Raw genomic sequence first — 12,541 nt, forward strand, 5'->3', positions numbered from 1 at the left:
TTGGAAGAGCGTATTTATAGCAATCGTATAGTCGTATACTATTAGAATTTTCACAATTCAAGGAAGAAGGAAACTACTTGAAATAAACAAATAAACAGGGAAGATTGTGAAATTCAAATTAATATAAACAGTTCCGTTCAGCTTATATTTGTTGAAGTGGCATTAACCTTATAATCACAAATCCTACTTGAAATACTCTTAAGAGGTGCACTGTTGACGATTGATAGTATTTTGTGGTAATATTAAAGCGATACATACAAAAATGTATGTTAAGAATGTATTCTTCTGACTTTTCAGTCTCGTTCAGTCTCGTTAAAATCTCGTTCTTGAATTACTTTCAAAATATGTGGAAAATATCAATGAATTTTTAAAAATATTATAATCAAACATAACTCTGTGAAAAAATTGTGTATTTACAAAGAATGGTTTATTAGTAATCCAGTTTTCAAATTTTACCACCAATCAAGTCTGTATTTTTAGTCAAAATTTTGAGAAAATGGGTGAGGGGTACAAAAATGATTTTACAAGAACCATGTACATCCCATATCATTTTTGTCTTTTCAAATTTCTTAGATGTGTATTTTTTCAATTATTTATAACAAAAAAAACTTAAATAATATGCATTTTGTTCTTAAAATTGAGAAAAATCACAAAAATACAAAATTGACAGCATAGTAAATTTTACACAAAAAAGCTCAAAATATGATCAAACTTTATTATATTAACACCTACCTATAGTTTTTTTAAGTAAAATTTATTCAGATTGGTTCACTTCATCTTTATAGAAAGTATGAAAAAAAGTTTAACTGTGGAACTGTGATTTTTTTCACGATAATAGCCCAAAAATAGGTAAAAATCGATGAAAAATGGGAAAATCATCAAAATTGCGCATTTTCAAAGGGCCGTAGCAAAAAAAGAACTGCATCACCATATGATTTTTTCTTCACCAATTATTTTGTTACGGTCTTATAAACCAAAAAAATCAGGTTAAGAAAAAAAGTTTAATTCTAGAAATTTTACATCCTTAACTATGATTTTAACTGTTAAAGTTGAAAACATAGACAAGAATGACATATTTAATGATAATTCGTCAATAACTAGCTTCCTATAATTGCGTAGGTCCACTTTTTTTTTAATTTGATTTACAGTTGTCTCATTGGCAATTATAAAACATCTCTTTATTTTAATATAAAACAGTAAACTGATTAAGAAGTGTTTTTTTTTTCTTATAGAATTATCTTAATTGCACTTTTCTTTGCCATTACTAAAGTTAATAGACCTAAAGCAGTTGGCAGAGTATCCCATGGAGTTAGACACTGAATAACCAGAACGAGTACCTAGTGAATTCATATATTTATAAGTAGTTAGTAGTACAACTCATAGTTAATACAAACGTATTTGGAAAATATGTAGTCATATTCTTACGGAAAATGTGCGTGTGTCTCCGGTTTTGTTTTTAAGTTTTAAAACTTTATAAAAAGTTCAGCTTGCATGATTTCTTTTTGTATATATTTTTTCCTCTACAGCCTGTCTAAATTTTCTATTCTTCAAATTTAAATGTAACGTTTTCTTTATACTACGGAAATCCGCCGAACCTTTTCCTCCACTCTGCTCTAAACAGTGATAAGAAATAATTATAACCGCAACATATAATTTTCAGGTTGCACATTGGCAAACATATATATTGACGCATCCTACCTTGATTAAAACTAAACCCCACTCATGACGTTTTTTTTTTGGTCGCCCAATGAAATCATTTTATCGAGGAAAACCAATGGAAAGATTGAATGACCAGATGAGTATATACTGATATATAAGCAGCTACAATTAATTCTTAAAAATAAAAATTGTATGATCTTGAAAAGCACTGGATCAAAATTATGGTTTATTGGTTACTTTTGATTGTCCTTTTAGGTAAGAGAATTTACTTTTTAAAACCAATCGTTATTTTTCTTCTATTGTTTAACTTCTTATGATCTTTTTTATGTCTTTAAGTCAAATTATGTTGAATTTAAAAAAATTATACTTGAATTAGACCGTTGGTTTTCCCATTTAAATGGTTTAACACTAGGAATTTTGGGGCCCTTTATAGCTTGTTGTTGGGTGTGTGCCAAGGCTCCGTGTAGAAGGACGTACCTTGAACAATAATGGTTTACTTTAATAAATTGTTATTTGGGTGGAGAGTTGTCTCATTGGCACTCACACCACATCTTCCTATATCTATTGATAGCCATACAAAACTGCTTATTTAATGTGTAACTACAAATTTTATGTGAAATGAACATGTGAAGAGTTAATGGCTAACAGTAATGGATTAATTGTTTAAGTAATATAAAATTCAGATAAATTGTTATAATTATAAAAACATGATAGGTGTTGATACAGTAAGAAAGTACAGTTCCTACAGTAAACAACTTCAACCTCTACCGCTTTCAACCTCCAAAAAACCGTCCTTTTCTATATTTTCTTCGATTTAACACATGACGTGCTTGTTTTGGTTTGGGAGTTACCATTTGAACTATATGGGAGTGTGTTGGGCTAGGATGAAATATTTTGTCCTGCATTTTTTTTAGTTGTAAACTCTGCCCTGCATTTAATTGTTCACTCCATTCGGTCCTGCCTTTTTTTTTATTTTATCCTGACGTTTTTTAAATAAATTGTCACCCTGTCTTTTTTTTGACAAGTTGCTCATGCTCCCTATTTTTAAATTTCACCCTAGCCCCACACCTCCCCCTAAAAATCAAATGGTAGCTCCCTTTACATTCTTAATCCTCAATAGTTAGTGTAAAATGATATTTATTTTAAATTTAGGATCCTGTAAATCTATTAACGGACTTGGAATACTTGGGAGTCTACTTATTTCCTCTGGTTTATCGATGACGAAGTCGGGAGGAGGATACAGTATTGAATGTACAGTCATAGTAGAAAACTGGACAAAATACCCCCTAACTGACGCAAGAGTTACACCATACTCTGGACAATTATATTCCGCTGCAGTTTCCATAAGACCTGGAGAGAAGGAACAGTTTGTAAATAAATGATAGAGAACACACTGTCTTACTTTCACTTTTTGAATACTTGTTTACTATGAATAAACATTTCTTCCTTAATTTCTATTCGTTTCTTTGCGTGATATCCTTTTTCACTGCATCAGGCATAGATTACCTTAGCTGTATTTGGCAAAACTTTTAGGAATTTTGGTTCTCAATACTCTTCAGCTTCGTACTTTATTTGGCCTTTTAAACTTTTTTGGATTCGAGCGTCACTGTTGAGTCTGCTGTAGACGAAACGCGCGTCTGGCGTATATACTAAATTTAGTCCTGGTATCTATGATGAGTTTATTGTATATGCAAACAGTTAAATGTGTATATATATGGTTTTCAGATTACACACAAGACTTCATGGTCCACCTATGGAAGCGCGGGAGTTGCCTCTTGGTTGATAGGAGACGGACATGGGAAACGGGCAGTTGTTATGTGGAGTGTACCTTATTCCCATTGGTTTCATAGCAACTGGCTTGCTGTGGGATTAACTGAATCCGGTAATCAAGCGCACAAAGACTGGTTCAGCCAAATGTATTATTATGAAAGTGGAAGCGGTTTGCATTTCAAGAGGAAAGATTACTATTATGACACAAATATCCTATCGTTCAAAGACGAAAAATTTGAAATAACCGGAATCATTGGAACAAGCTACAAACCAACAGCTCGTATTATTATTAAGCCTCTTAATGAGACAGATCTTGCACAAGGACTTAAGCGTGATGAATGACATTTTGCCTGAATTCTTTATTTTTTTATATATTTTTACTCGCTGCTGCTGCTAACGTGAAACATATGTGAGCGTCTGCAATTTCTTGAATATGGAAAAATCTATAAAATATGCCATAATACATGTATATCATTTTTCCAGATGTATTTTTGTCAAAAATGAAAGTGGCCACATATGTGTTCACTCTCAATCTTTGTATATGCTATGTATTATCATCAAACACAACTTAGATTTAGATATTAAGAATGAACAAAATTGAGGCTACTTCCAAGGCGTACATTCAACAACACTAATAAGAAGAACATACTTTGAGTCAAATCCGAAGGTTGAGGAAAATATTGAACTTGTGACCCTTATCTAGTGAAAATCTTAATAATGCATTTCCCTGAAAAATATATAACATTTGAAAGAAGCAAGTTCGAAATCAATATGCACAAATTTTTCATAAATGTTTGAAAATTAAACTTGATTTACTGATTGCGAGACTACATATACATGAAAAATATGTATTGCACAATATTTGTATGCCTCTGTTTATATTCATCAGTGTGCGTTTTTCTTTTAAATTTAAGCAATTTCACCTCCAACATGGCGACCAAGGAAAACAAATCAACTTAAAAACTAAAAGTGTCTACTATTGTTTGTTTATTAAAGTGAACATTATGTAAAAAGGCAAACTATGACCGCCTTACTTTTTTTCAATCAGATTTGATAATTGATTCAAAAAGATATAGCACAATACCAATTATTTGTAATTTACATATGCATTTAGTTAGTCAGCTATAGCTTACTCTTCTCATCTTTTGTAGTCTGCCTTTTTAATAAAATAATATATAGTATTGCGTTTTTACTCACAATATATTTCCTTGATTTGATAACCTACGATTGCGCTATAAGTAATATTTCATTTATACCATGTACCTGCGCAAACTAGTGTTCATACTACATAACACATAGTAAGCGGAGTATTTGAGATTGGCGACCAAAAAAAAAACAAAGATGGGAGATTACACGTAAGGAGACATTGAAAACAAATAAGTCGAAGAGAACCTGATGAGCCAATGTAAATACGAAACCGGGAAATACAAACAACGGCCTACAAAACACTTGAAAGAAAACTAAAGGGCTGAGCAAAACGCACTCCTTTGGAAACCGGAGAAGAGTTTGGGGAGGGGGTTGTGTTTTTGATACTATTGAGGTTTTTTTAATATTTTTAGAGTGCCCTCAACATGCTCAGTAATGGTACGGCATTTTTTGTATGTTTGTGCTTTTGATACTATTGAGTTTTATTTCTCATTTGAATGTTTAAAAAATCGGATGAAAATGAATAAAAAGGGCAAAAGTTAGCATGGTACTTAAAAGTGAGTGTTGTTCCTCTACAGGTGAATATACTTTTTTATTTCGGGGTGTCAGAAATGGAAACATGTACTGCTTACCATTCCAGGGCAATAGAGCTTGGTTGGAGTTCCTGTTTCTTAATCGTTTGTTTTCTGTGTAGAGTTTTATTTTTGTTGCTCTTTTCCCCGTCATTTTTCTTTTTGGTCATGGCTTTTCTCTATTTTTGATGAATATGATTTTCATAGTGTATTCTCCAATTATCATATATCAGAGAATTTGTCAGTTAATAAGGCTTTCACCTGTCGATCAATCGCCTGTTCCTAATATAGACGAAAAATTATTTTGGCATAATCAGAATCGTCAACATTTTATGGACTAGCTCAGCTTGGTGACCCTCTTCAGTCATGTTGGTTGCACCACTATTGTCCTCCAATCCAGGATTCATTCCTGCCAATTAGTGGGGTTTTTAGACCATTTAGTTATGTCATAAAAAAGAGACATATAATACCCAAGAGACTTTCAAAATCCATGTCGAACAGAAACTAACAATGTCATTGAAATAAAACGAGAAAACGAGAAAAAGTCTACATATATAAAAAAAAAAAAAAAAAAAAAATGACCTTCACAAAATCCAGAAGAGTTATCAGATCCTTCTTCATGTTCTTAACGTGACATCCGTCATGATGCTGGTGATCTTTCATATTCGGATATGCAACATTCTTAAAAAAAATAAGAAAACAGGATTGGAACCTGTACGTAGAGAACCACTAATCCAGGCCCGGTCGGAAAGAACATACAAGAAAGTAGTACATATTTTTAACAAAATAGTTCTTACGCATAGCTGTATCTTTGCCAATTGCAGGTATATTTGGTTATATGTGATATCAAATGAAAGCTTTGGGACTTGGGATCACTGTAGAACCCTTGTTGAGAGATTTATTTAAATTATAAAGAAGTAAATTAATATATGAAATTTTGATAGAAGGGCACATTTGACCTGTTGTTCAGATCAGCAAGTTCCTGTTTTTGTACTATCAAACTTCAGGGCACCAGTACGGTCTAATATGCAATTAAAGGTATGTTGATTTTTGCAGCACAAGTCAGGATAAGGTACAGTTTTGACATGAAATAACTGCCACTTTATTTAAACTTAAGACAAAGAAGCCATTAATGCTTGAAATTGCAGAATTTAACATAAAAAGCAATGGGGCTATGAATTAGTGGTTTTACACCTATAATGATAATTTCTACGCAGTTTTGTGTTTTTAGAATCAATTATTGCAGTCGGTCAAAATCTAGTCGTTATAATTGTAATCCATGGATTTTGAACGATAACTGAAGTTGATTATACAACTTTGGTACTTTTTGTCGAAATTTTGGTGATATATTACCATGTTTCCAAGTCTGACAAACTTAGTGTGTGCTAGCTTCCTGAGACAAACTAAGGATCTTGTTGAAAACTGTTTCTACAAAACACGTACCGACACATGGTAGCAATCTGAATAAAATATCAATTGCAGTTATCGTCCTTTAATATGGATGTTTGGAATTTTCTCAATAATTTATTAAATAAAACATGTTTCGACAATTATATTTGAAAAGTACATAGAATGATGAAAAACCATCAATCAAATGATAGCAAAATATCAAAAACATCCTTCTGTAAGATAAAACTGCAAGAAGTCATTTGTAAAAATACCAAAGCATCGCCATTTTGGTTGAGATTTAAAGTTTAATGTCAAAAAAACAAATAAACTTGCATTCATTCACGTCTCAGTCATTACAGCTGAACGGACGTGCTGGGCCAGCTCTCCTTTACCCGCTATCTTCGATGAGGGTTTACAGTTAGATATCAACGACTTACTACTTAAGATGACAGAAACCGATCCATGCCGTACAGATAGACGTAGCGGTTGGCGTACCCGCGTTAACATGCACTCCAAAACCATTGTATTATGGGGAGTGTTATGCCGATTAACGTCCGAGGGCTGTATCCTAGGCTGTTGGGTGATACGACCTTCAATTCACTGCCTCACGGCTTTGGTCCTGATAATGCTTCCTGTCATCTTTCGAACTACGTCCGAGATCATCTACCAGTACTCCATCATCGAGGCTAGCGGGCTGCCAAGCTGACCAAACTGGCCCTGAAAGCAGCCGTTAGTGAAGAATAAACAACAAAATAGTCAAAAACCAAAAACAACTCACCAAAACCAAGATGGCGGCCTCCATATTGCGACCTCCACTACTTGTTCCTGACCCATGGCTCCAGAATATTTAAAGCTCACCAAACGCCTTCGGGCACCGAGCCGACCGTGCGAGGGCTGAAAGGCCAGTCAAGGTCGTTAAACACCACCACATATAAATAAACTTGCTCCTCACCTAATGAAGTTTAACTGAAGGTGAAGGTGTCACCCTTTCCCTGATACTGGTAGACAATGGTGTTCTCCTGGATATACTGTGATTTTTCACAGCGGAGTAGAACATAAGCATTGCTTCTGTCAGTCATCATAGAAGTGGACTAAGTCCTATTGGGTTGTAAATTGCCCAGGAAGATGTCTAAGGAAAGGTAATATTTAATGGTAAGTAAGAACGCGAGAGTGAGTGAATGGGCTGGAGAAATTGAGTGAATCAGTTGGAGAGATTGAGTGAATGAGTTGGAGAGATTGAGTGAATGAATGAGTGGAAGAGAGAGAGTGAATGAATGAGTGGAAGAGAAAGAGTCAGTGAATGAGCGTGCGAGAGGAGAGGGTGACTGAATGAGTTGAAGAGAGTGAGTTGGAGAGAGACAGTGACTGAGTTGGAGAGAGTGACTGAATGAGCGCGAAAGAAGAGAGGGTGAGTGAATGATTTGAAGAGAGAGACTGAGTCAGTTGGAGAGAGTGAGGGAATGAGCGCGAGAGAGGATAGGGTGAGTGAATGAGCGGGAAAGAGGAGCGACTGAGTGAATGAGTATGCCAGGGAATGAATGAGCGAGCGGGTGAGTGAATGAGTAAGTAAGAGGGAGAAAGTGAATAAGCGACAGAGTGAGGGACAGAAAGAGTGAATGAGCGAGTGAGCTAGAGAGAGTGAGTGAGTGTGAGATACAGTGAATGAGTGGGCTAGAGTGAGTGAGCGAGCGAGTGAGCTAAATAGAGTCAGCAAGCGAATGAGCTAGAGTGAGCGATGTCAGAAATCATGTCACATTATTTATTTTATGTAACAAATATGCTAGTGTCAAATTACAGCCTTCAAATTGTTACAATAAGTTAGTTTACCCTTTTTTGGACATTCAGCATGCACACAGTTAAGATTTTACCTGAAATTTTAGTTTTTGCATTTTCTAACACTTAAAGCAATGAAACTTGTAGATTATGACTAGTTGATAGATAAATATTGCTTTTGGTTCAATTATCTAGTGTTCATGTTTTATTGGGATTCTTAGTGAATTATTTATTTCAAGGAACATTGGTGTATACTTATATAGGAATTCCAAAATCTCACTGGAAATGCATTTCATAACCATTTTAGCAAGTTGTCTAACTTGGAGATATATAAATTACTCTTGTTGATCCATGTTTATACAAAAAAGTAATCACTCTCCTTTTTTAACATGTAGAAAAAAGGGGGGACAAAATTATCAATTATATTTATGTTTGGACCACTGTATTTATATTCAACTAAGAATCTCTGATAAAAATAAGACATTTAGGTCAGATCACTGTTATTTGAGAAGTTATTAACAAATCAAAACTAGTAAAATTGAAAAAGTGTCATATCTGTCACTATTAGTATCCAGATGTAGTTTTCTTTGTTTGTCGCATATGTTACTACTAGTCCAATTAGACCTTGAATTCAGTGATACAGTGTTTTGACAACAGCTTTATGTGTTTTTCAATGTTAGAAATAGATCATAGAAGGAAATTAAGCCAAGCAGAAGTCAATATAATAACAAGTTTAGTGCTGTTATAGGTATAGAACCACTTATCCAGGCCCGGTCGGAAAGAACATACAAGAAAGTAGTACATATTTTTAACAAAATAGTTCTTACGCATAGCTGTATCTTTGCCAATTGCGGGTATATTTGGTTACATGTGGTATCAAATGAAAGCTTTGGGACTTGGGATCACTGTAGAACCCTTGTTGAGAGATTTATTTAAATTATAAAGAAGTGATATATGAAATTGTGATAGAAGGGCACATTTGACCTGTTGTTCAGATCAGCAAGTTCCTGTTTTTGTACTATCAAACTTCAGGGCACCAGTACGCTCTAATATGCAATTAAAGATATGTTGATTTTTGCAGCACAAGTCAGGAGAAGGTACAGTTTTGACATGAAATAACTGCCACTTTATTTAAACTTAAGACAAAGAAGCCATTAATGCTTGAAATTGCAGAATTTAACATAGAAAGCAATGGGGCTATGAATTAGTGGTTTTACACCTATAATGATAATTTCTACGCAGTTTTGTGTTTTTAGAATCAATTATTGCAGTCGGTCAAAATCTAGTCGTTATAATTGTAATCCATGGATTTTGAACGATAACTGAAGTTGATTATACAACTTTAGTACTTTTTTGTCGAAATTTTGGTGATATATTACCATGTTTCCAAGTCTGACAAACTTAGTGTGTGCTAGCTTCCTGAGACAAACCAAGGATCTTGTTGAAAACTGTTTCTACAAAACACGTACCGACACATGGTAGCAATCTGAATAAAATATCAATTGCAGTTATCGTCCTTTAATATGGATGTTTGGAATTTTATCAATAATTTATTAAATAAAACATGTTTCGACAATTATATTTGAAAAGTACATAGAATGATGAAAAACCATCATTCAAATGATAGGAAAATATCATAAACATCCTTCTGTAAGATAAAACTGCAGGAAGTCATTTGTAAAATACCAAAGCATACAACATTTTGGTTGAGATTTAAAGTTTGATGTCAAAAAACAGTTAAACTTGCTGCTCACCTAATGAAGTTTAACTGAAGGGGAAGGTGTCGCCCTTTCCCTGTAACTGGTAGACAATGGTGTTCTCCTGTATATACTGTGATTTTTCACAGCTGAGTAAAACATAAGCATTGCTTCTGCCAGTCATCATAGAAGTGGACTAAGTCCTATTAGGTTGTAAATTGCCTAGGAGGATGTCTAAGGAAAGGTAATATTTAAGGGTAAGTAAGAACGCGAGAGTGATTGAATGAGCTGGAGAGATTGAGTGAATGAGTTGGAAAGATTGAGTGAATGAGTTGAATGAGTTGGAGAGAATGAGTGAATAAGTTGGAGAGAATGAGTGAATGAGTTGGAGAAAGAGAGTGAGTGAATGAGTTGGAGAGAGAGAGTAAGTGAATGAGTTGGAGAGAGAGAGTAAGTGAGTTCGAGAGAGTGAATGAATGGGCGCGAGAGAGGCGAGAGTAGGTGAATGAGCGAGTGAGTGAATAAGCTAGATAGAGTGAGTGAATAAGCTAAATAAAGTGAGTGAATGAGTATGCCAGGCAATAAATGAGCGAGCGAGGGAATAAATGAGCGAGCGAGAGAGTGAATGAGTAAGTAACAGGGAGAAAGTCAATAAGCGACAGAGTGAGTGACAGAAAGAGTGAATAAGCGAGTGAGCTAGAGAGAATGAGTGAGTGAGAGATACAGTGGAATGAGTGAGCGAGCGAATGAGCTAAATAGAGTCAGCAAGCGAATGAGCTAGAGTGAGCGAGTGAGAGATAGAGTGATCGAGAGAGAGAGGGATAATGAGGGATGTCAGAAATCATGTTACATTATTTATTTTATGTAACAAATATGCTAGTGTCAACTTACAGCCTTCAAATTGTTACACTAAGGTAGTTTACCCTTTTTTGGACATTCAGCATGCACACAGTTAAGATTTTACCTGAAATTTTAGTTTTTGCATTTTCTAACACTTAAAGCAATGCAACTTGTAGATTATGACTAGTTTATAGATAAATATTGCTTTTGGTTCAATTATCTAGTGAGTGTTTATGTTTTATTGGGTTTCTTAGTGAATTATTTATTTCAAGGAAAATTGGTGTTTTGACAACAGCTTTATGTGTTTTTCAATGTTAGAAATAGATCATAGAAGGAAATGAAGCCAAGCAGAAGTCAATATAACAAGTTTAGTGCTGTTATAGGTATAGAACCACTAATTCAGGCCTGGTCGGAAAGAACATACAAGAAAGTAGTACATATTTTTAACAAAATAGTTCTTACGCATAGCTGTATCTTTGCCAATTGCTGGTATATTTGGTTATTTGTGGTATCAAATGAAAGCTTTGGGATTTGAGATCACTGTAAAACCCTTGTTGAGAGATTTATTTAAATTATAAAAAAGTATATGAAATTTTGATAGAAGGGCACATTTGACCTGTTGTTCAGATCAGAAGTTCGTGTTTTTGTACTATCAAACTTCAGGGAACCAGTACGCTCTAATATGCAATTAAAGATATGTTGATTTTTGCTGCACAAGTCAGGATAAGGTACAGTTTTGACATGAAATAACTGCCACTTTATTTGAACTTAAGACAAAGAAGCCATTAATGCTTGAAATTGCAGAATTTAACATAGAAAGCAATTGGACTATAAATTAGTGGTTTTACACCTGTAATTAACATCTCTCTTAACTCATTATTTGAAAGAGTACTCTCAGAGAAACAGTTTGCACTATATTTGTAGAAAAAATTCCAACTAATAAGGAAGCTACGACAATTTTAGGATTTTTTCCCCCGCATATTTTGTAATGGAATGCCTTTAAAAGCCTAATGTATTGGAACGGTCCCAAAATAACACAAAATAATGTGCTATTTTTATACTTTGAATAATAATATCTTGCTTATTTGCTATTTAAAGTACTATAAACTAAATATTTTCTTGCAGCATATTTATATTGGAACATTTTCCGATTATCTAAAAATACAAAATCCAAGATGACGGTAAAAAAAACCCATGGCGTCTAAGATGGCCACCATTATTTTTTTTGTAAGAAGATTTACATTTTTCACTTTTTGACAACATTTATGTACGTTTCGGCAATAAAGTTTATCGACAGATTGTATTAATTCCTATGGGCACCAATTGTGCCCCTTTAATAGAAGACTTGTGCTTGTACTGTTATGAATTACAGTGTATTGCCAAACTCAGTAAAGACCCGTTTAAATTCCATTTAATTGATAAATTCAACAACACTGATCGTTATCTTGATGATATTTTTTCGTTAAATAATTAAGAATTCTCTAAATATACTGCCGAAATTTACCCACAGAAACTTACCTTAAATAAATCAAATATTAACAGCAATAAGTGTCCTTTCTCAAAATTTAGACATTTCAGTTTGACACCAGGAACTCTACACAAAAAGTTGCGACAAAAGGGTTGATTTTTCTTACCCTTTTTTTTTTTTTTTACGGTGATGTTCTTCTGTCACCATCGTACGGTGTTTATATATCC

At 34.0% G+C, this 12,541-nt stretch overlaps 1 protein-coding gene across 1 annotated transcript; it reads left to right on the plus strand.

Moving 5' to 3' along the window:
* The first annotated feature begins 496 nt into the window (after positions 1-496).
* On the plus strand, positions 497-4,188 carry LOC143084260 (echotoxin-2-like). The gene is made up of 3 exons (XM_076260669.1): positions 497-500; positions 2,812-3,029; positions 3,385-4,188. The coding sequence occupies exons 1-3, from the start codon at positions 497-499 to the stop codon at positions 3,769-3,771; spliced, it is 609 nt and encodes a 202-aa protein (XP_076116784.1). The 3' UTR covers positions 3,772-4,188.
* Positions 4,189-12,541: the final 8,353 nt, after the last annotated feature.

This window comes from Mytilus galloprovincialis, chromosome 7 (assembly GCF_965363235.1).
Source record: "Mytilus galloprovincialis chromosome 7, xbMytGall1.hap1.1, whole genome shotgun sequence".
Taxonomy (NCBI): domain Eukaryota; kingdom Metazoa; phylum Mollusca; class Bivalvia; order Mytilida; family Mytilidae; genus Mytilus; species Mytilus galloprovincialis.